Genomic DNA, 24429 nt, shown 5'->3' with positions numbered 1-24429 from the left:
AGTGAACCCCACTTTCCCTTCTCTAAAATCATATCTGATTAGACTTGGGGTGTCAGGAAGTCAGATGTCACTGGATCTGTGAGTGGTGAGTAGATACTTGTGCTATTAAATACAACAAATGAAAATAAAGTGGTAACATAGTAATATGGAGACTAACAACCACATCCTAATTCTGTGATTAAACAATTCAGACCTTGGAATGAGACTGTTTGGAACCTGTAGAGATAACACATAATGAATTTGACACAAAAAGGCAATGTGTGCTGGAAGAAATAAAGAGTTACACTTAAAGTTTCAATCAGCATTTTAAATAAGTCCTAAGGATTTTGCCTGAGTAGGATTAATAAAATAAGAAACTATTTAGCTCATTTCAATGATGGTAAAAGTGGCCTGCCTGGAAAGATTGAGCTAATCTATTTTCCCTACCTCCCTTTCTGAAAAGTGACTTATATGTCCTGTCTCGGCCAGTTTCCCATTTATAAGTTATCAGTAAGGATGTTAGTCAGCTTTCTGTAGTTGTGACAAAACACCTGAGAGTAACAAAGGAGGAGAGATTTGTTTTGACTTAACAGTTTCAGAAATTTCAGTCCCACAGAAACTTGACTCCATGGGTTCTGAGGCTCTGGTGAGGCAGAACATCACTGGCAGAATGGTGTGGTGGAGGGAAGCTGCTCACCTCATGGCAGCCCGGGGAGGAGGCGGGCGGGAGAGGGAAGAGGCCAGGGACAACATATATCCATTCAGATTACCCTTCCGGTGACTGACTTCCTCCAACCAAGTCCACCTCCTAACATCCCATTCAACCATGAACCAACCCATCATTGGATTAACCCACTGTGCCTCTATGATCTAATCACCTTCCAAAGTCCACATCTCTGAACACGTGAGCCTTTTGGGGGACATTTTTTATTCAAACCGTAACGGTAAACCTTTCTTCTCTCAAGGAAGGACAACTATAACTTTGAGGAACAGATCTTAAAATAGTTTGTGGAAGAAGGTCGACTGGGATCATAGAGATTAAGATGAAGTAGAGCTGTTCTTAACTTTGCCAAAGATAAAGGCTGAGCAGATTTGATTTCTGTATGTTCACATAGAGAAGGGTCAAGAAATGAATGCTAAAGCGTTCACTCCACTTTTCCTCAGAGCTCCAAATACAATAGACTTTGAAGCCTTGAGTAGCAGTCCTGGAGTCAGCATTCTTTAGATTATAGATAAAAAATTAAAAGTTAAAAAAGAAACTGTAGGCATTCATCCAGTCTATTTCTTCCTAGGGAAAGAGAAGTTATTCCTTTTAATATTTATTTCACATTTTAAAATGTCTGAGCAGGTATGTAAAAGAGTACTTGTGCATAGAAAAATTCATTAATAATCCACTTGGTCCCATGGGAGAGTTATTACAATCCCTTTAAGAACAACTTTACTCTCAGATATTTCTGCTCTGGGAGAGTTGTGAATTTTTGCTTCTGTAAAATTTAATAATTATCAAGAACTATGAAGGACCTGGGATTTTACCCTACCTGTAAGCTAATGAGTTGGTGAGCCACAGTTTCATGGATGCTGGCACAAGGCACAAAACTCCCAGACTAGAGATGAAGGACAGTTTATTACTTGTAGCAACAACAGTAGCCAGAATGTCAGCATTCGTGCCAATTCCCTGAATGCTGATTCCCACAGAGTGACGTGAAGAGGGCCAGATGCCATCTGCAATGCAGTGGGTTGCATTGGAAGAGAGGAACTGTGAGCATAGGTAACCGGGAAGCTTGCCTGGTTTGGGCCCCAGGGAGAGCATTATCTTTATTGTACTGGGCAATAAACACATTTGCTCTTTGTGCCAGAAAAGGACACACTCTATCATCTAAGGCTGGTCATCATACAAATATCTTTGAAAAGAGGTTCCAGAACACAGGCAGCCATTCCTCTGTTTGCAAAATGTATAGAAATGTGAGGCACACCTGGAGAACTGTATCCTAATAATAAATTTCTGTCTCTGCTCAAGACAGACTCTAAAACCCTAGCCTGGCCTTCAGCCCACTCCATTCTCTCCCTGAATTAGGAGGCTTTTGTGGTGGTACTATTGGCAGATATTGATCAGGTAGGAAGTGAGAGGAGATTTACATCAGTTAAGAACTGAAAACTTAACTATCTGGAGAAACCAAAGTCAGAAACCCTACAGGGACGTTACTGCATGTCTGACTTCATACTTTGCAGCTACTCCTGTTCTTCAAAAAAAAAAAAAAAAATCTTTCTTTCACCTCATTTTCAGATACAGCTTCTAATTCCACTAAATGAAGAGTTATTGCAATTTTTGCAATGTAAATCCCTTGGAGCATTAAGACTCGGGTATGCACACACACACATGAGTGTCATTTGTATGAAATATTTTCCCTTTAACAGCGAGCTGGATTGGCTGCCCTGAGGGAATAGCAATTTTGACTGACAGGACGTGAAAAGGTAATTGTGAAGCACAGAGTACTTTGGGGCACAGCAGACCTGAGAGATAACATTGCAGAAGAATTAAAACAATATGATATCGCTGAGCTCACAGGTGCCAAGGCAGATTAGTATGATAAGGTAGAAAGCAGTGGAGCAAGTGAGTAGGGAAGAGACCTAAAGAAGTTTCGCTTTTCTCAGATTTCACCTCGAGTTGGCAGCACAGCCACAGCGGGAGACCAGAGCAGGCTTTTTCTCCTTCTCCTCCCTTTTCGGTCTCTTCGTTTCACAAGTATGTATTGAATATCTGCACTCTTATTACTTGTCACCATTTATTGAACACTCGCTTTTCATAATCAGGTTTATGATTACACTGGTGTTCAAGGTCAAATAAGACACTTAGGAACTGCTGGGAACTCCCTTGGCCTATAAGAACTGTAAGAATTTACAGCCCAGAGGGGAAGACAGACAAGTTGGAGAACAGTTACACACTCTGTGAGTGGAAGAGAAGGGATTTGATTCCAGGCCTCTGGTTTAAAGTGTATGTCCCTACATACCTCATTATACTGTTTAAGCAAACTGTCCTGGAAATATAACTATCCTCTACAACTTATTTCTATGAAAAAGTTAATTTTGAATTCCAAACTTGTGACTCATGAAAAAATTTCCAAACACATATTTAAGTTTGGAAACTGCCTGGGACTTCCTTGGCTTTTAGAAACTGTAAGTATTAGTGGCAAACAGTTTACAAAACACTAAATTCTGTATAAAAAGCACTGTAATGTTAATTGCCACACAATGAGTTCAGGGATCCTGCTTTGGGGAGTTCAAATTTTCTAACACATAGCATTTCCTATTTTAGTATATACTGCTAACAAAACTAAAGACACAAGGTTACTTTTTTTTTTTTTTTCCTTTTCTGTACTGGTGATTGAGCTGAGCTACACTGTCTGGCCTTTTTTAAATTTTTTATTTCAATACAGGATCTCACGAAGCTGCCCAGCCTGGGATGGAACTTGTGTCCCTCCTTCCTCAGCCTGCCAGAGTGCTGGGATTGCAGGCATGCACCACCAGGCCTGGCTGACACAAGGTTCCTCTTAAAAAAATCCATTTATGAGAAAACTTCTATTCTTAAAGAGGAAAAGAATGTGCACTGGTTTGGAACATTGTACCTGTTCCCATACTCTTTCCCTTGAGGAAACTGCTGAGCCTAAACTACACGATGTGGTAAAAGCATTAACTGTCAACAGTGTCTTCTTGCTATATATGCTATAGACCCTGGAAAAAGAGCAAATGGGCAGGGACAGTGCGAAGAGGGAGAACAGGAGCCTTTGACTGTGTGTGAAATTGATTTCAAAGACGGTATCGAAGTTTTTTAGAAATTGAAGAGAAATTTGGAGACCATCCTCTGCCACCGGGTTTTTAAAAATCACTAATTATATTTGGATTTATCATGAAAGTTATTCTCCACTCATCCCTCAGTGGCTACCTCCAGTTGAAAAGAGTTGGATATTTTGGGGCTGGGGATGTAACTTAGTGGTAGTGGTCACAGATTTTGAATGTGTCTTAGACAAGCAATTAATGAGGATGCAAGCAGCTAACAATGCCTAAAAAGACAAAGCTGGCCTATGCCAAAAAGCTACACACTTCTTCTTGTCTAAAAATCTATTTTCTTTTAGATTTCCTCTCCTCTGGGTTTCCCTTAATCTTAAAGCTACACTTTTTCAGAATCAAAATGTTAGACTCTGGATGAAGCAGTTCCCTCGCTCGAGGAGAACCAGTGTGTGTTATGAATTGAACTGTGCCCCCCCAACTCACATGTTAAGCCAAGTCCCCAGTATTTCACAATATGCCATAGTCAGCGATAGTGTTTTTAAATAGGTTGAGAAAGTAAAATGTGCTTATTAGTTGGGCCTTAATCCAATTTCAGTGGTGTCCTTATAAAAAGAGGACATTGGGACAGGCACAGAGGAGAGGTCATGTAAGGACACAGGGAGAAGGCAAGATGAGAGGCCTCTGATGAAACCAAGCCTGCTGACACTTTGCACTCAGACTCTAGTCTCCAGAATTGTGAGAAAATAAATTTCTGCTGTCCAAGCCCCTGAGTCTTTGATATGTTGTTATGGTAACCCTAGGAAACCGATGGAGTGTGGAAGAGTAAACCCTGGTGCCTCCAGTGTTCCCACAGAGTTTCTCTCCAGAGCCTCACAAGGGCAGTTCCTAAACTTGTTAATGTGACTACAAAGAACCATGGACCTCAATGATTCATTCCACAAACATTTATTGACTTCATCCAGGCACAAATGACAAGGGCAAAAAAATAAGCTCCCAAGTAGCTCAAAATAAATAAGACCCGAAGCCACAACAGTTTAAGGAAGACACAGGCACACAGAATTAACTTCACTATGATGCAGTCTGAGGTGAGATGTGGTATGCAGAGTGGGTGAGGACCACACCGTGGCCATGCAGACTTCCCTGGGATGCAGGAGGACGGTCAGATTGGAGGCCCATCATAAGCAGGTCTTTAGGAAAAAATACAAGTGTGCCAGGTGGATGACGGAGCTCAGACACTGCAGCATCGGGAAGTTGAAAAAGGTAGGGAGGTGGGGAAGTGACCTGTGTGCCCACCCGGTGAAGAATGGGACACTGAGGGTTTTAGACTGCGTATGAGGAAGGATGGGAGGAGGGACTGAAGAATTAGCATCAGACCACAGAAGGCTGGCTGGGTATGCCAAATTTGGATTTTAACCTGAAAGCAGTGGGAAAACACCAGAGATTTTTATATAGAAAAGTCACGATGAGACTTGCTTTGAGCACGGTCTCTGGGTCTCTCCTAGAGGTGTGCTGCAGAAAGACTGGCAGGCAGGGAGGTCCACGGTGCTGGAAGGGGTCTGCCTGAGACATGCAGACTTACTGTCAGCTGGAGAAAGGCAGAGTATTTTATTTACTTTTGAAGAATTAAATTCAATGGAGCTAACTTCCTTACTTGTGTTTTGTTTAAATTTGGGAAGAACTCTTCCTCCAAGAAGTATGGTATATTGACTACAGTTTAAAAAGAACAAATCGCATTTTATCCCACCATGTTTCTTCCCATTTGGATTAGCTGGGCAACAGAAAGTCTTGAGAATGCGGCCTCCTGGGTCTGATCTGAATGTTCCTCATGATCCATCTACCTTAAGTAGTTCACTCAGCCTCTCTAGGACTCAGCCTTCTCATTTCTAAAAGGAGCCGGGCTGGGTGTGTAGCTGTGGTAGAGCACACTCCAGGCTCTGTGTCCCATCCCAGCTCTGCAAAATAAATAAATGACATGAAAATAAAAGGGAAGAGATTACTTGATCCCTGACACTCCTGTTGACCAAAATTCTGGGTAACTCTTTTAAATAAATTTTATTTTATTCCATCTCTCCCATCCCTTCCCCTCCTACGTACAAAAGCGTCCTTAAAGTTCTGTAACTCTTTTCTCCCAGAATAAATGTTCTTGCATTTTATGACCACTTTTCTTAAAGTTTTTTTTTAAAAAGACTTCAAATTTTTGCTGAAAAGTATTTCTTAGATAGTATGTAAGTCTTGTTAGATGCCTTTGAGATCCATCAAACGAACATGCATCTTGCACGTTTAAAACAATACCATCCTGGGGTACAAAGGCACTGATGGGAAAGGCATTTACACCTCTGTAAGTTCAAGCAAATCTTGAATACGACGAAAGAGCGGTGCTTTTGAAATATGGGGAGTTGCGAGGGGTAAATTTGACTGCAGGAAAATTCACGAGCCAGTCCATTCCCTTTTCTCTCCCTTAGGAAACTTGTGTCCCGATGCAAACGAGCTCTAGATTCTCTGGAAAGCAAAAAGGAGAGCGAGGAGAGGAAGTTTCTCCAATTTCTTTACTTCCCACCTGCTGGTCTGTCTGATTTCCTGTCCAGCTCTGTCTGGTAAGGAATTGACTCTCCCCCTCCTCTCCCGCCCTCGCCCTCCTGCCTTCCTCCCTCTCCTCCCTGAGTAACGATGCTGTCCTAGCAAGTGATGCTGTCCCAGCAAGTGATGCTGTCCCAGCCTCGAGGCCAGCACGGAGCAGGCATCGCAGCCGCTGCCTCAGGGCCCGAGCTCCCTTCCCAGCGCCCGCGACCCGCGCTGCCCCAGGCTTGCTCCCCGCAGCCGCGGCCACCCCTGACCGCTCGCATGAGGGCCCCGCTGAGCGCTCCGCCCGCCTTCCCGCCGCGGGCTGCGGGGCTGCGGGGCTGCGGGAGCGTCGGCCGAGGAGCCCTGGGGCCGGCAGCCCGGAGCGCGGACCGCCGCCCGCGCGATGTCCACCAAGGTCAGGAAGAGCAAGGAGCAGGCGAGGGTGACCTTCCCCGCGCCGGAGGAGCAGGAGGAGGAGAACAGGGAGGACGAGAGCGAGGAGCCGCAGCGCCGCCGCCAGGGCTGGAGGGGCGTCAACGGGGCGCTCGAGCCACCCCGCTCCTGCCCGCTGCCCCGCTCCGCGGGCCCAGACGAGTGAGTACCCAGGGGTCCCACTTGGGAGCTGGGGGATGCACCCCGGGCAGCGCCCGCCGAGGCGGGACCCCAGAGCCTCTCACTGCGCTGCAGGGCCGGCCCCTGCGTCCACTGTTCGGAGGGACTTGGGGGCGCTGTGCGAACACCGCCTCGCGGAGCAGCCCGCAGGTGGCCACGCGGACGCCACGCGCGTCCCAGCGAGTGGGCACTGCCTGGCCTAGAGCCGAGCGCGCGCACGACTGCCACCCGGGCTGGGGACCCCTCACAAACGGACCGGGTGCAGGAGGCTGAGAAAGGGGAACAGGGGCACAGACGCGGGCGCCCCCTCGAGCCCCGAACTCCTCCCTGGGGGCTCAGCTCTGACCCAGCTGGGAACGCGGGTCCCCTCCGATGCTTTCGGCAGTCGGGGGCAGGGGCAGGGGCAGGGCCGCGGGAAGTCGGGAGGGGACACTGCGAGGCCGGGGCTGGCGGAAGTCTCCACGGGCGCATCTCCCGAAGTCCTTCCGCAGTCGAGGTAAAACTAGATGCGCAGCCCCCGCGGGCACCCGAGGAGGGAGTGGTAACGTAGGCTGCCTTTCCCGGGCAGCTTGGGTTCTGTTCTTGGTAACGAATGAGTGGTTGGCGCTCAAATGTGTGCGCAAGAGCAACTTTTCCTAATTTCCAGTCTTGAAGACTGCGAGATGCAAAGAAGATAAAGCGAGAGTTATCAATGTTACAGAGTGAGGTGTAAGACCGAGGGCCTTACCAAATGCTCCGAGGAGCTGACTGCAGCGAAGAACACCCGGGAGGGAACACACCAGACAAGTTGGAAAAGTAAAACAGACCTTTCTTAGTCTGGCCAGACGCCCCGCCCAAGCAAACAAGCTTAGAGAGGGGCCCCGAGCTCAGGGGGTTGGAAGGTTTTATAGGGGCTGCAGGGGTGCTTAGCAAGCAGAACTACAGAAGCAGAATTTTTGCAGTTAGGGGACGGTGGCGGGGGTGGGTGTTGTAGCTGTTCTTTACTTAGCAAACAGGATGTTCCTTACACAGAAACAATGATACATTCCATGGTGTCTTAACAGATAATAAGTACATTCCGGGAACTCTGTGTCCTGTAGTGAACCCGAAACCCACAGGGACAAGATGGAGGGCCTGTAACAAGATGGCGTTACTTGTGCTAAGTCTCATCTGGGTCTTACAGAGGGACTCTGTTTCTCCTGCCGCGCACCGTGGGCGTCCTGAAGGGTTTAATGTCTTTCTCTAAGGAAGAGCCACAGACGTCCGTAGAAAACTTGGGGTCTAAACTTGGCCTTGAAGGGGAGATGGTTCTCTCCGGGAGGGACCGAGATTCTGCAGCGCCCCCTGCCGCCCTAAAACTGTCCACTGCCGGTCCGAGGCCTGTGGGGCGACCCAGGAGGGACCCCACCAGTCCCCTGCTTGCTGCTTGGCTGCCTCAGAGCCGCCGCCGCCGCCTGGCCGAGCTGCACTTGGATAAACAGAAATCTAAGGCTGGGAGTAGATCCTACAGGAAAGGGCTTGGATTTAAAATAAGCGACGCATCCTGAGGCGGTTTCATTATTGCTGAAGTTAGCACACGGAGTGTAAATGGCCCAGAAAATGGAGGAAAAGACCCGATCCTTTGGGATTAAAGCGCTGTCAGCTCGCTTCAGCACCTCCCTAAGGTTTATAAATATTGCCCATTTTGCTTCTTGCCAAATTGCTTTTTTATAAACTCGCTCATTTTCTTTTAAAAGAATCATCTTTTTCCTTCAATCAGGACTAAATGGGATACCTGTACACTCTTGTCTGAGAAAGTAGGGCTGAGCAGAGGTTATTGTATTCACATTTGAGGCTCCAGGACCATTACACAGTGCCCTGGGGCGATTCAGTGGTGGGCTCCCCGTCTAACTGCTCATACAACACCTTTCCTGTCTACCTACCGACTTCACCTGCTTCAGCGAGGAAGTGTTGTGGTGTACTTATTCTGTAGGGGAAGAAGACCCAGTCTTTGGAAGGAGATACACATTAGTGAATGTTTCTCTTGGGGGTAGGGCAGCAGGCCCTGTCACTTGGTAACCTCCGAGACTAGCTCGGTATCTGGCAGAGATAGGAAGAGCTCAGAATAATCCTCATGTGTGCTGAATAGCATATTCCTACCGAACAGGGTTCACATCACTGTGGAAACGTGAGCAGGAAGGCCAGGGTGGACTCTGAGAAAGATGCCAAGTCTAGCAAGGTCACAGGGGTATTTTCAGTAAGCAGAGAGGCAGAGCTGAACTTAAAATTCAGCAGGGTCCTGAGGAGAGAATTCCACTTTTACTCCACCCCCAATTTCCTCAGAGTAATCCCGAGCTCATTTCATTGCTCCACGTTCCAGTATTCCAGTGGGAAAGTGTAAACAGCTGATATAGGAGGGAGAATGTTATCTGTTCTATCACTAGCAAGATTTTTTTTTTAAAAATCTTTGATACAAATCTTGATTCTACCATTTAGCCAAACCAAGACTTGCTCCATCCCAATTGTCTGCAAACCTAGGAACAAGTAATTTGTCATCAGAGTTTACCTCGTTCTTAAAGATATTTGGTTGTTAAATGTACCTGATGAATGCCAAAATGTTCTTGTGAGTTCAAGTTCAAAGACATTTCTTTAGTGCATACGAGTGCTAAGCGCAGGTTAGACATAGCAACTCACAAAGGTGATAACAGCACATTCCTGTGCTCAGGAGTTTAAAATTTCATGGGAGGGGGAAGTCTGAGCATGAGCAATTCTGCTATAAATTAGAGTAAAATAAGTACAGATTTAAACAACAGAGAACTATGAGAAATCAAATGCAGGAGAGAGGGACTTGGGTTGTAGAGAAACTAAGGAAGCCTTGGGCTAGGGATGGAGCTCAGTGACACAAAGCTTGCCTAGCATGTTCCTGGCCATGGATTCAATCTCCAGCAAGAGGAGGGAAGGAAGGAAGAGAACAAGAAAGGAAGGGAGGAACAGGGGGAGGGAGGGGGAGGGAAGGAGAGAGGGAAAACAAAGAAATAAAAAAAGAAAATTTTGGAGACACTGGGTGAGGATAATATGAATACTTTGAGAAATTAAGGAAACTTTTATGGGCCTTGAAGGATTGATGGGGTAAGAAACAGGTAATTAATTCAAATCCCTTCTCTCTTTTCTGCCAAAACAAAGCAAAACAAAACCCACCAGACATGTCTCAGGAATATTAGTAGAGTTTGACTGGAACATAGAGTATGTGTAGGGGAGCAGTGAGATTTGGCTAGATATTGTGATTTGGGGTATTAATATGAAAAATCGTACATGCTCAGGGTGTAGCAACAGGCAGCCATTGCTTGTTTTAAAGCAGCAAGAATTTGGTCAAAGCCACTCACTCTGGGAGCGAGAAGGATTGAAGTGGCAGTTGACAGAATGTAAAGGAACAAATTCGGAGGTTGTTGTAGCTGCCCCAGCTCAGGTTAGGATCTGTTACAGTGTAGTGTTGGTGGGATGAAAATGAGAGGTTGGAAGAGAGCACACAAGTGGAATCTAGGGGATTCTTCACATTACTCCCATGACAGGCTTAAAGAGAAGCAGGAAGAGAAATGATTTGATTATTTTGGCTAGATAACTAGAGATGTTGATGTCATTGTTGAGAAGAGCAATGGGAAGGATCTGATTTTTCAGATAATTCTAATAGGGGTGTCAAGCAAGGAAGATAGAAATCCAAGTTTATAGAGGTTACAAGAATTTGTGAGTTTGCTGTCTGGTGGAAACCGTGAAAGAATTGCTGGTTCATATGAGATTACTCAAAGGTGAGTGAAGAGAGAAACAAAAAGAGCCTAAACTAGTTTTCGGAGGTAAGAAATTCAGAGGGCAAAGAGAAAAATAGCAAACAAAACATAAAAGAAAAGAATGTGGGGTGGCACTAACGCAGGGATGTCTAGAAAAGGACAAGACTTTGAGAAAAGGGAAAAATTGACACACAGGTGGCAAAAGCTCAAGAAAGCAAGAATTTATGAGTCTACATTTAGAAAGAAGAGTTAGTCCTTGCACACATTAACATATATGCACAGCCAGGGAATTAGCTCAGTGGCACAGCACCTGCCTCGAAAGCACAAGGTCCTGAGTTCAGTCCCCAGTACCAAAAAAGAAAAAAAAAAATCTATGTATGCACAAAGTCATCGGATTTCTCTGTAGTGTTACCTTTAACAGAGAGAGACTTCCAGTAAAGAGAACTTGGAGATTTTTATTAGTGCGACCAAAAATTAGGCATAATAAAAGCAGTAATCTGTGTTTATATATGCTCATTAACTTGAATCACACCTTCTTAGAACAGGTTTTTATCATTGGCCTTTGACAGAGGAAACTGGTACACAGAGAAGGAATTTTCTAAAAGTGATTTGGCAAGTCATAAACAGCTTCTGATGCTTAGCTATAAGAAAGGGGAGGTGAAGATGAGGACCCTTTACTTTGTAATGCAGATTAACTAGTTGGGTGTCAGTTTCCATGAGAGTGAATTTTTATGAATGTTCCAATCTTGGCCTGGTTTGGCTGCGGGATTAAGAATAGTGTTGTGTCCATTGGTTGGCATCAGAATGGAAGTAACACCTTCTCATCCCTAGAGTAGAGACTGGAGACTCTGCAGGTCCCGGATGAATCTCTAAGGACAGGGATGTAGACTTTGAAGACTAAAGTCCGACTGGTGTTATTTAGGAAAAGGTAGATCATTACTGTACATTACAAATTAATTTTCAAGAACAGCACAACCTGGCATTGGACTTGAGGCCTTTAGTAACCTAAAACTTTTCAGTATATGATCAGATTTGTGCACTACAGTAAGTTTCACTAAGTACAGTGTAGAAGTGTCATTTCTGTTGGTTTGCTTCAAATTATTTTTGTATAATATCGAAGTAATACATGACTGTAGTCTTAAAAGATAGTGCTAAAAGGCTTTGAAGAACAACAGGAAGTGCCAGCTGCTCCCTAGTTTCCTTCCTGTCCACTCCATTTCACTCCACTTTCAGCTTCTTCATACACTGCCTTCATGTTATTCAATAAGCTCAGGTGAGAATTTTTTCTCAGGTATACTTCTTGTTCTTCCCTTATCCTCCACAACATGGTTTGTTACAATTTCTGGTTAATATCTTATTTAAGGTCTTCATTATTATGACCATGTAATAATTTTTCACTGCTAAACCAAGTAAAATAGTATAATATATCATATAGAGTATAGAGTATAAGGTAATATATAATTACTCATTTTTATGTGAGAAATAAACATTTGTCTTATTTTGTCTTTGCTTGTTTAGCTAAATTTTCTACATTCTCTCCATCGTGTTTTCATGACGACACCTCTTCTAGAGTTCTGGCTTATTTTGTATGTGGTTTTAAAGGGGGTTTTTTTCCCAGAAATCTTTTAGAATTGTGCATACATGAGTGCTATTTTAAAGATGTGCCTTGGTATGGATTTCTTTTCATTATTTGAGCTGGAGACTTGGTGAACCCTGTCAATATGGAGATTATGTCCTTTTGTCCCGGGAAGTTTTCTTGTATTGTTTCTTACATCATTTCCCAACTTCTACCCGTATTTCACTCCTCGCTTTCTAGAATTCCTGTTATGTGGATGTTGGACTTCCTGAATTGATCTTACCTTTTGTGATGTGGTTTTGCTTTGTCGTTTGAGACATTTCTTTCTCCCCATCTCCCAACTTTTTGAGTGGATTCTTTGCATTCTAGCCATAGGCGGAGGTGCTGGAGACTGAAACCCCAGCTTCGTGTATGCCACACACTCTTGCACTGAGCTACAACCTCAGCCCCTAGCCATTACATTTTGAATTTCTTAAGAGCTCTTTCTTATGGCTATTCTTTTTTTGTAGCATTCTTTCTTACTTCAGAGATGTGATTTTTTAAAAAACCATCTCTTAGGGTAAGCAGGATTAGGAAATAATAAAACTCGCTTTTGGTCTTGTGGAAATGGGCAGGGCTCCCCCATGGTTCCTAGTTCCTGCTCTCCCCTGGGCCTGGTATCTTCACATCTAGAGCATCTTTATTTCTATATCTCCAGAAATTCCAAATCCTGTCTCTTTTAGGGGTTGGGAGGGTTGTCAACTGACCACATAAATTACGGGTTAGGGATCTATGGGTAAGGAAAGGTTTCTTCCTATTCCTCATACAGACTTTCAGCAATTCCCTCATTTCAGGCTCAAGTTTCCTCTCTGCAGTCTGGAATTTCTTTTGCCTTTGATTTCTGGGCCTTCTTTAGCACAGAGCAGTGTGGATCATCTGCTTCCTGCACTTTGGATGGAACTTCCTTTTCTCCGAAAAATGATTTAGTATTCTTTTACCTTATCCCGTTTCTATTGTCATATATCTTGGCTTGTGGTTACACATGTCTCTTGGCTTCATGGAAATTTTGTTTCTGTTTTTAGTTCTCTTGTTATTCAGGGGGTAATTTTGGAAAGGAAAGAGGGCAAAACAGGCCTTTATCCCATCATCTTGAAACCAAACATCCCTACAATTGTGTTTTATTTAAGTCCTAATAGTGACAGTATTTTTTAACAACTGAGAACACAGAAGGAAGAGTATCCTCACTCATGACTGATCTTATTAAGTAAATGGAGTAGAAAATAATCTATGAGTTATGATAAGAAAGTCATCTGAAGTCCTCACAAATAAATATCTAAGCACTACACCTCTAAATTTAACTGATATAAGATATTTTCAAGAATAATGGCATATTTGAGTTGGAAAGGATTTGTTAAGTCCAGTGCCTTATTTTACAAATTAAGAAACTAAATCACAGGTTGGTATCTAATTTACAGCAGTCCCAGTTCATGTGAACTCCCCAAGTTCCCAGAGCTCTGCTGTTTACACTGTGGCCTCCTTTGGGTTAAGCATTTCTCTCTTCCCAAAGAATTTTAAAATGGATTCACTCCTGGGAAGAAGAGCACAGGAAACTATTAACTAGCATTAAGTAATTTATGAGCTCCAATTAAGTTGTCATTCCAATTTAGCTGCTGATGTTAGATCAATTGAAGAAAGTTTGCAAGATAAGAAGGAGCAGTAAGCAGAGGGAGAAGAGGCCAAAAGGATGTCTCAAAGCACAAGTGATTTCCTGCTGGATGTCATTCATGATTAACCATTGTCTTAATATCAAAAAGGTGAAAGAATCCAAGTCCAGCACTGGACCGCTCTCAGAGGACTGAATCACATTTTGGGTTTCTCTCATTACTGTGCTGGAATAGGAAAAGTCTTCCTGTCTCAGTCTCTGTCTCTATTAAAGTTGTTGTTAATCATTAAGCTTTTCTTTTGCCTACAATATCTCATAAAATCTCACCTTAAGATTGCAACTGGCAATAAAACACTACGGGAGATGCAATGGGAGGAAGAGCATTGTTTCCTGAGCCACTGTGCCCTTGATAGGAAGGAATAATTCAACTTCCTGTTGGGGAATAAAGATGGCCAATTCTAGGGAGCATGCTTAAGTAACAAGGAATGGCTGCTGGGCACTCTTCTGAAGAGGAAAGCCTCTTTACCTGGCCAGCAGTCTCTCTTCTCAACCCTCTCCTCAAACTGCCCTCAACATATGACAACACTGCTGTGACCAGGGAGCCAGACTAGTGGCCTGAACAGGGTGAACACACAGGAATCTGCCCTGAGATAGAGGGTCTGAGTTGTGGACCATGGAGGGGCTGACTTCACACTTGTGCATAAGGGGCTCAGCAGTGACTGTATGAGAGTATTTATAGCATTCTATCTTTAATTAAGGGCTATTTGCCCATGATTACTCCAAAAAGTCTTATTTTTAAAAATCTCTCCAATTTTGTTTGCATTATTCAAATAGTAGATGATAACATGTATTTGGTCCTAGATCTTTTTTAAAAAATGAGATTTAAATGTCCTCATATTTGTGACCTGTTAAGGAAAGAGCTTGACAGTGCCGATATTCTACACCACTTTTGCATCTCTAAATATATTTTGTCAAAATAAATGGTTGTATATGAATTCTCTGCCGAAATAAAGGTTGCAGGATGGTAAGGTTGGAGGAAACATTTAAAACCTCAAGCTTTGACTTCAGACATGGATGAGAATGATAGAAAACCAGATCCCTTGGGTTTTAATAACATTAGAGGTTAAATATATATATATATATATATATATATATATATATAATTGACAGTGACTAATATATTTAAATAGCCAAATATGAACTTCTCTCGAGTCAGTAGAAGTCTTTTATCTTCTTATCTGAGTTCGTTTTGTCTTGGTTCTTACTCAATTATGGACTGAACTCATGACTTTTAATTTTGTTGTCCCGAATCTTCCTGAAAAAAATAAGATTTATCCCCTACCTGTCCTCATATTAGCCTGACAAAACATAACTTTGTGTAAAATCAAAATCAAGTGATATAGAATTCATCAGACACTTCTATTGTATAACTAAGAGTTGAATATGATTAAGCAGAAATATATATTTGAATATTTTATTGAAAGAATGATTATTAATTTCTGATTATTAATTTTTATTATTGTATTCATGCCATTCCTTTTTACAGAAGAATTATTTTAATTCCCTTCCACCACTGTTTCCACAAGTTAACATTTGTAATTAAGAGTATTCTTCGATCTAGAGGGGAAAATTGTCAGTTACTCCGGTCGTTAGTCTTATAGATTAAGTATAGGCACATCTGTGCATTCATCCTTCCAACAGATGTTCATGAGCCATGTATTGAAGCCGGGCACATAAGAATAAAAAGAGGCAGTCTCTGTGCCTGTGGATATTCCTGTGTTGTTGAAGAGACTGGTATGAAAACAGACAAATACAAAGTATGATAGTTGATTTAATGGTGTGAGAAATAAAATGTAAATGCCATTCCTGGAAGCACAGATAGCTAAGTTCTAGAAAGCATTTGCTCAAGTACTTTCTTGGGTCATGAGAGCAATAGTTAATGGTCTTCACTTCTGCCTCCGTGCAGTTTTAGAGGGACCAACACACTGTTCGATGTCTTACTTTTCTGGTTCTAGTTGCTGAGGCACTCATGCTTTCATAAGAAGGATGAAGGGAGAGTGAAGAAGACAGGAAATCTAAGCTTCCCTCCTTCAACATACGGGAGCTTCTTGGCAGTCATTAGGGAAAATACCAAAATTAACATATAGCTAATAAACTTATTAAAATTACACGTCAAGAATTCCAAATATAACACAGGCCAACAGAAACTCTTGGAGAATTCTTTACTGTAGAGACCCAAACATCTCTCTAGGCTTGTAAGTGCTGGCATCTCTACACTTTAACTTTTGGGTTGGATGAGAATCTTTAGAAATTAAATTTGTCCTTTGCTTTCTTCTTTCTTAAGTGGAGCACCTTCTCTTTCTGGTTTGGTTGTTACAGTGAGAATGTGTTGTGAAGCTGTACAGTGTGTAGATAGATGCAGGCTCAGCAGTAGGTGGTGTGGGATGTGGGACATGTGGCTCTGGACCCTCTGCACAGACAGTTGAGCAGATGGATGCCATCCTCTAGTCTAGCATCCTGGTGTACTTACGGGCTAACAAGCTTAGAGTGACTTCCATGTCACTTCTTCCCCTCCACAATTATCAATCTTAAGAGAATTTCAGAAGTGTGTTTTTGATGGCATTGCTGAACTGTTTGGCAGATTCCTTCTCTTTCTAGCCACACACATGTAGGCACTGTGTGGATGTCATATGTCTCTAGAGGCAGCTACATTGACAGGCAGGTACTGCATGCCAAGGAGACTATGAGATTTTCTATTTTTTGAATTTCATTGCTTATCATTGCGTTGACTTTGTTGTCTTGATTAGTACCTGCTGCTTCCACTCTCACTACCACTTCCAATTATCATCATCTCTAGGACTGTAACTAATATGGTTCTTGGTCTTCGACACATTTTCATTACTAGTCTTCTATAACTCTTTCTGCTCTTCCTACCCTTCACAAGATGCTAGGCTGGATACTAGCCAGTTGGCACTGCCCTTCCTTCAGTGTGGTGAACTGACCCATCCAAACATTTTGGCTGTTAGTATCATTGCTTTGGCTCACATTGATAGTGTTGTTACTTTGTTTGCTTTCTTGCTGCATGGAATGAGTAGTTGGTTAATGCTTTGCCTCATTTTAATAAGAATTTGAGGTGATTGCTTTAATAATGCTCATTTGTTGCTGAGTTCTAAGGACCTTAGGATTCAGTCCAAAGAGCCATTTTAAAAGCTGTTCTTTATAGAATCAAAATGTTCCAGCACATAAGCTCAGCATATAACTTAATAATAATATTTTGATTTTTAATCAGTTGTTCATTTTTCTTATTCCCTGGAGACAGCATGATAAAGTAGAACTCGCCTGGGAGAAGACCTCTGAGTTCTAATCTTCTAATTCTCTATCCCTCAGTTACCTTAATGAAGTTACTTAGCATTCTGATGAAGTCTTTTTATTAACAGGAATAATTTCAAACAATACGTATTCATCCACATTTAATGCACTATGTTAGGCCTGGCAGAGACTACATAAGAAGCATATAAGATAAAATAAGCATGTAACATTAATCCTCAATCAAACTTAAGGATATGAGCAGCACAGGAGACACTAATCCAGGAGAGAAAAATCAAGAACATTAAATAAATTTAGGTATCTAGATTTATGAGCAGACTAGTAATATTACAAAAGCTTAGGCTCCTGAAGTGAGGATTGGTTTCAGAAAGGATCAAAAGACTACTTTTCAGAATGAGCAGAATCTTGCTGGTCTTCTAGGCATTACCTTGTGAAACTTGATTCTCTGTTACAGACTATAATGTAAGCTGGACCATGGAAGGTAAGAAGGACTTGAACTGGGGGAGGGTAGAAATAGGAGTATGTTCAGGGATGCAAACAAGAGGAACATCCCATATGTAAGTGGAGCAGAGTCAAGAAATCACAACTGGATGATCAGCAACACAGCTCCTGTCACCTGTCCATAGTAAGCCTTTTTTCTGGGCCTCCCACCAGCCGAAGGAAGACATGAACCAAAGAGCCAAACTGTGGTTTAAATGAGTTTTTAAATTTTTGTTTTGTTTGCTTGCTACAAAAACATTCTTATTCAACAAGTGAATTAAGCAATCAGTAAATTAAGCAGTTAAGTCAATTAAGCAATTAAGCAGCTATGTCAGGTGACAAGGAGGGAAGGCATGTCCTATATTACTGCAGGAATTTGGTCAGCGAGGACAGTGTCTCCCTGTGTCTGGAGCCAGAGCGTGCAGGGCTTTTGCTTGCTGATTCTCCCTTCTCACCATCTCCAAAACAGGTCAGAATCTCTATGGTCTCCCTGGACCAAATCGCTGAGCCTACTCTAGAAAGACGATGGGAGGATGGCCTCATTTGTCATGGTTTGATGTTATAAAGTAAATGTTATTTTAAAGAAATACTCTCTCAACTGGATAAACTGCTCAGGCTCCCAGGAAGCCACCTCTTCCCATGTTCTCCCATGGGCATTTAGGGAGGAGGGGTTATTTGTTCCCCCAAGGGCAAGGAGGGGAAAGAGTTGGTGTCCCCTGTATCTTCTCATCTCCTGGCCATCTTCCTTACCTACTTAGTGCTGCTTGTCAGTGGAAATAACTTGATCTTTGCTGACTTGCCTTTGTTAGAGCTCCAGGTGTCCTCCCTGACATATGTGGTTTTAGCTGGGGCCCAAGGGGTACAGTGCCAGGTGCCTGCAGCATCCTCCAGTTCATAGCTCCAGCACTGTATCCCTCGCTTTGGTGAAGACCCCTATGTGCTCATCTCAGAGTGTGCACTTAAAGGGACCCCGAGAGTGATGGAGAAAGCTCTCAGCTCACACCATTCCACTACTTAACCAGATGGGCTATTCCAGATCTCCCAATCAACGGGCCTGGCAAGTACCCTCAGCCCTCAGTACTTCCTTACTTTATTGAATCCACACCTTGACTTCTTTCCTTCTGTTATTTCTTTCATCACCCAGGACAGTAAGCATCAGAGCTTTGCTGTCAAAGGGGGAGAGCTATCCTATCTGCATGATGAGAGCTCTCTGTGATCAGGTTCCTCCAGAATGAATTAGAGAAGTAAGGGAAATGAGAAGATGCTTCCATGATACAATTTTCCTTTTCTCAAATTCTGCTTGCAAAATCTGATTTTTCTTGCAAAAATGAGAACATTACCTTAATCGTTTTCTTTGTAATCCTCCTCTAAAATTTATCTTCTCACTTGGCATGGTGGCACATGACTGTTATCCCCACAACTCAAGAGGCTGAAGCTGGAAGTTCACAAGTTCAAGACTAGGCCTGGCAACTTAGCAGGACCCTGTCTCAAAATAAAATGTGTTAAAAAAAAAAAAAAAAGTAGTGGTAGGGGTATAACTCAGTGCTCCTTGGGTTCAGTCCCAAGTACCACAATGAATGAATGAATAAAACTGTTCCCCACCTTCCCCTGAATACACCCACCCAGCTCTACACTGTACCCCTCCCTCCAGATATACAGTGTCCTGAGTCAACAAGGGTGAAGATCTTATACTTGGAAAGGCAAAAGAGAAGAGTATTTTAACACATTTTCAAAAAATATCCTTGCTGGTACAGGAATACCCTTGATAGTGCAGAAATAAGCAGAATAATATGTTTACAAGACAGTGAAGAATGAACCTGAGGAACAAGGGACAGAGATTGGGTAGGCAGGGTGGAGCGGGTTGTGCACATCCCTGAGAGTCGGCCAGAGGAGTTTAGACTCTACAACATGTGCAGTAGGGGCTGCTATTTTTTTTTTTTAAAGAGAAGTATGGCTGGGTAAAAGCAGAGTTTAAGAAAAGTAGGATGTTGAAGATGGTTATGGTCCATAAAGAGAAGAATCAGCAGCCACAGGAAACACTAAAATGAGTAAGAGTCGGACTGATTCTAGGTTGTTCAGCATTTTACCCTCTGTGTGACCTGGGGAAGCTTGCTTTGAGGCCAACTTTCTTATTTATGAAGCAGAGTAAATCATACCTGCATCACAGCTTTATTCTGGAAATTAAATACGAAACACTACATCTGTATCAGGCACTCAGTAAAGTTTACTTGCCTTTCCTGAGGCCCTCTCTGCTGGAAAGTTGTCATAGTGATCCTGAGGTGGATAAAGCCCTGGAGGATGGTGCAGGTAGTGCACATGGGAAGGAAGGGTTTAGTACAAGGAACGTTCCCAAGGGGAAGCTCCAGAGTTCTGTGACTGGCGGGATCAGGATAGTGAGTCAGAGGTGTCCTTGAAGTTTCCAAGCCTGATTAACTAACCTGAGAAACAAACATTAGGTGAGAAGCTGGTTTAAAGGAGAAGATGATTTGGGGTGTTTTCGAGTGGCCAGAGGATATCTATTGTACCTGTGGGTCCTAAGTCCAGGAGAGAAGACAAAGGAATTGAATTGAACAGATGTTTATTGAGTACTGCTCCCCCCTGGGCACTGAGATGAACTCTGTGCATAATGCTAAATAAAACATGATTTCACTGTCCAGGAATGTGTGCAGTGTGCCACAAATGAGGAGTATTTATTCATACTCTTTTTCTAAAAAGGAAATAAAATACATGGAGCATAGAATAATTCATCTATAAAGTCTATGTAAGAAATAGGCAGGAGGAAAAAAGACTGCCGGAAGTCAGGATCAAATAGTAATGGTGATGACTTTTAGTCTTAAGCAAAATTCCTAGAGACCTTAGGCCAAAAGAACAAAAAAAGAAAAGGCAAGAAATAAAAAGAATTATAGAGTTTATATATTAGATTAAAAGACAAAAACTCATCTGGAGAGGCTTCTTAAAACAGAATTCCAGGTTGACTTTAGCATATGAATTCTTATAAAAGTACAATGAGCACTATAATAAACAATCTCTTTAACTCTTTAATCGAAGTTTCTGAGAAAATAGTGATTTTTTAAAAATATCATTTCTTGATCCAAGCAAGGGCATGGCATTAAGTGGTCACCGGTTCAGGCATTTGTGTAGGCTGCATATTTACTGTGGTAAGCAGCTTCTGGGAGGTCAAATTTTAAATAGTAACAGAGCTTAGAGCTGCAGAATGAATGTAAGATTATGTGTCTTTTAGCTTTTGCTACTCAAATATGTCACTTTTGACTTCACTTTTTGGCTGTGCCAATGTGACAATTGCTTAAAGGCCTCATAACCTGGGGTAATTGATTCAGGGTACCTCCATTGCTTTATGCTAGAGGTTCCCAAATTGTAGCATACATAAAATCTGTAAAGGATGCTCACTTAAAGTATGTATTCCCAGGCCCCACCCCTGAAAGATTCCAATTTAGTTCATGTGGAATGAGACCCAGAAACCTACATTTTAACAGGCACTTTAATTGATCTGGAGGAGGTTGGTCCTCAAGAAACCCTGTTTAGAGGTCTGATGACAGAGTTATGAAACCTAAAGAGTGTGATTTGCATTTGGATGCAGAAATGCTGAGTTTTTACAAAGCCTAACTAAACTGAAACAAATGACTCGTTATTAACAGTTAATCCTACATTTTTGAGCCCTTGTTTTTACAGTTTTGTAACATAAATTGTGTTGGTCCATTTTTACAGCAATACTAGGAACAGAGATAATGCTAAAATCTATATACTCCTACTCTTTTTTTGTTGTTGTTGAATTCTTTTATTGGTACATTTTAGGTATACAACACAATTACATTTCTCATTGGGAATTGAACCTTTACATGATGCATCTTGGTTCTTATTTTTCCCCATTCCTAGCCCTCCCTTCACCCCCTCCACCCTTCCCTATTTACAAAGACTTCATTTCCATTTTTTCCATTTCTCAGCATTTTTCCTTTCCCTTCTTTCCTTTCCCCTGCCCCTCCCACTACCGCTACCCCTTTGGACCTTTTATTCCTATTTTGCATTGTCGATTATTCATCCTAATCATTGGCACATTTTAGGTATACAATATAATGACATTCATCATTGGAAGTTTGCACCTTTACATAGTCTCTCTTGGTTCTTATTTTTCTCCCTTGCCCAGCCCTCCCTTCAACCCCTCCATCCCTCCCTATTTACAAATCAACCAATAACAAATGCTGGTGGGGCTGTGGGGAAAGAGGAACCCTGCTCTACTGCTGTTGGGAGTGTAGACTGGTGCAACCACTGTGGAAATCAGTATGGAGATACCTCAAAGAACTAGGACTGGAAGTCCCATTTGACCCCACTATTCCACTGCTGGGGATCTTCCCCAAAGAATTAAAAGAATCATACCACAGTGATATATGTGCGCCCATGTTCATAGCAGTGCAGTTTGTAATAGCTAAAACTTGGAAACAGCCCAAATGCCCATCAACTGGAGAATGGATCAAGAAAATATGGGTTTTTTTTTTTTATAAAATGGAGTACTACTCAGCCATAAAAAATGAGAAATTAGAGACATTTATAGCTAAGTGGATGCACATTGAGGCAATACTCTTAAGTGAAATAAATAGGACACACATGAATAAATTCCGAATAGTTTCTCTGGTGTGAGAAACTGAAAGTGTAAATAAGGACTAAAATGTATAATAGGTAATGTGAAATAGGAAGAAAAGGGGCAAAGGGGAAGGAAGTGGGAGGGCTAGGGGAAAGGATAGAAGGGAATGGGATTAATATGTACTCCTACTGTTAATAAAATAAATTGTAGATTAACTTCTGATTCTGATGTTTAATATAGGGTAACTGAGCTGATAATTATTTTTATTATTATACTAGCCCTCAGAATTGCCACATCTTCAGTGCCTAGAAGAAGAACTCAAAGTCCTGGAGCAAGTGCTAAATCTAGCTGAACACAAACACTTTCCCTTGATAAATACCAAGGATTTCATCAGTAATATCAACGTAACAGTTTGGAAACTAAAGGTACAACATTACTCTTATTTGCTGCCCCAGAGGTGCGAGGAAAGTACAGTGTAGGGAGAAAGTACTGCATTTTAAAGTGGTATATCATTTTGGGTATTTGTTGAAGTACTTACGGATTTAATTAGCCAACATTTAAAGTCCATCATGAGTCTGAATCATTTGCAATGTTAGATGGCACAACGATACATCATAGAGTTGAGAAATGTAGGCTAGAGAGTTCTACCTACCATCAATCTCAGGGACGTATTCCCACACCTACACTTTTTCATCTGTCATATGAACACAAAATTGGAAGTCAAAGAAGGCACTGGATTTCCCAGAGAATAGACAGATTTCATTACATTTTGTAATTCCTTCAGATCATTTATCAGAATCATCAATACTGATTACCCAAAAGTATTTTCAATTGGAGTTTCCCTGTCATTGGTGGCAGGATTGACCATAAGCTATTTGTTCCAAAAAATGGCAGCCTTAAGATGGTCAAAGGACTACATACTTAGCTCCTTATTTAAAGGTCCACTTTTAGGACCTTAAGTGCTGTATTTTGTTTGTTTGTTTGTTTTTGGTACCGGGGATCGAACTTGGGACCTTGCGCTTGCGTGGCAGGCGCTGGAACCACTGAGCTAAATCCCCAGCCCAAGTACTGTATTTTTAATGGCACAGGAAGCATGAAATAAACAAAGAACTCCTGTGATGTGAAAGGCATAAATAGCTCTCTTTTATCGACCTGTCAAGTACAAAATTCATGAGTTAATAGGCCTATAAATAAGCAGCATAATTTTCACTATAGTAATAGAGATAAGTTTCTAAAAGTATATAACTCTACTTGTTTCCAAATATGAATCAGTTTATTAGTGGGCTGTTTCAGCTTAAAGTTTTTAAAAAGTACAGTGAGATCAGTGTCACCTAGACATTGACAGATTAGGTTACTTATCTATGTCAAATAGTTTGCTCTAAAACATCATTAATTAACATCAGAAAACCAATTCTAACTTAATAATACAAACTTAAGATAAATTAGGTGAAAATTAGAAAATGTGTTTCAAAAGCCCCATACTTTTAAAAATTTAAATACCCCAAATATATTACAGTGTTTAAATATGTATATGAGGTGTATCATAAAGGAAATCCTTGTAAAAGGAATAGTTTATGTCATGTAACTTTCAAGGAATTGCTTCAGATTTGAAAAAGCCATCCCATATATCTCACTCACAATATCCAAATATTTCCTTTTCAGCTTGTCAGCTAGAGGCAGACTTGACATGGCTCCTTTCGGCAGAAGAGGTTAATTTCTATGAGATTAACCTGGAGAACAAAATTTCTAATGTTTAGTCTTTTAAAGATGGGAAACCCATCTGCATTGATACTAGGGAGGAGTGGAGTAATATGTATATTTATGAAGATGTCCTTCATATAAATGTCCCACAAACAGAAACTTGTCCTTATTTACTCTGGGCTGATTCTATCTTAATTTGGGGAAAACATTAAGAGGTTCACATAATTGAGTTTCTTAATCAGGGTTTAGAAAAAAGTAATACTGCATATCACTCCATATATATAAGCTATATTGACACAGGTATAAATATAAATTCATACCCAGGAAAAAGAGGTGAAACAACTTTTCTGCATGCAGAATTTCATAAAATATTTGTCTAGAACTGTTTTCACTCAGATGTTCATTTGTATCTAATTCAGGAAAAGAT

At 41.8% G+C, this 24429-nt stretch overlaps 2 protein-coding genes and 2 long non-coding RNA genes across 7 annotated transcripts in view; 1 reads left to right on the top strand and 3 right to left on the bottom strand.

Annotated features, from left to right (window-relative positions):
* Positions 1-4717: 4717 nt before the first annotated feature.
* The window catches only part of LOC147822724 (uncharacterized), a 29537-nt gene continuing 9825 nt past the window's right edge, over positions 4718-24429 (top strand). Inside the window, exons 1-4 of one of the 3 annotated variants that reach the window (XM_087195729.1) lie at positions 4840-5025; positions 6228-6359; positions 6445-6921; positions 22580-22726. In XM_087195729.1, the coding sequence (XP_087051855.1) occupies positions 6451-6921; positions 22580-22726 (618 nt within the window). In that variant the 5' untranslated portion in view covers positions 4840-5025; positions 6228-6359; positions 6445-6450. Of the gene's footprint in view, positions 5026-6227; positions 6922-7982; positions 8172-22579; positions 22727-24429 lie in introns of those variants that run through there. The other 2 variants (XM_087195730.1, XM_087195731.1) reach the window with 2 other exon arrangements.
* Positions 5799-7983, bottom strand: LOC110347439 (uncharacterized). The gene is made up of 2 exons (XR_002392070.2): positions 7667-7983; positions 5799-6264 (listed from the first exon to the last, which is right to left on the bottom strand). It is a non-coding gene; the product is annotated as an uncharacterized LOC110347439 (long non-coding RNA).
* Positions 15358-20734, bottom strand: LOC147822725 (uncharacterized). The gene is made up of 2 exons (XR_015445263.1): positions 19045-20734; positions 15358-15688 (listed from the first exon to the last, which is right to left on the bottom strand). It is a non-coding gene; the product is annotated as an uncharacterized LOC147822725 (long non-coding RNA).
* LOC101697390 (adenosine deaminase domain-containing protein 1-like) overlaps positions 23935-24429 on the bottom strand; it is a 66815-nt gene continuing 66320 nt past the window's right edge. The window contains exon 12 of one of the 2 annotated variants that reach the window (XM_087195716.1): positions 23935-24031. In XM_087195716.1, coding sequence (XP_087051842.1) covers positions 23972-24031 — 60 coding nt within the window. In that variant the 3' untranslated portion in view covers positions 23935-23971. The remainder of the gene's footprint in view (positions 24032-24429) is intronic. The other variant, XM_087195725.1, reaches the window with a different exon arrangement.

The sequence above is a fragment of the Heterocephalus glaber genome, unplaced genomic scaffold, assembly GCF_053883595.1.
Source record: "Heterocephalus glaber isolate CG9 unplaced genomic scaffold, H.glaber_assembly_v1.0 deba00001609, whole genome shotgun sequence".
NCBI lineage: Eukaryota > Metazoa > Chordata > Mammalia > Rodentia > Bathyergidae > Heterocephalus > Heterocephalus glaber.
Note: the sequence above shows the minus strand (reverse complement) of the source record. Positions and strands in the feature narration are given on the sequence as shown.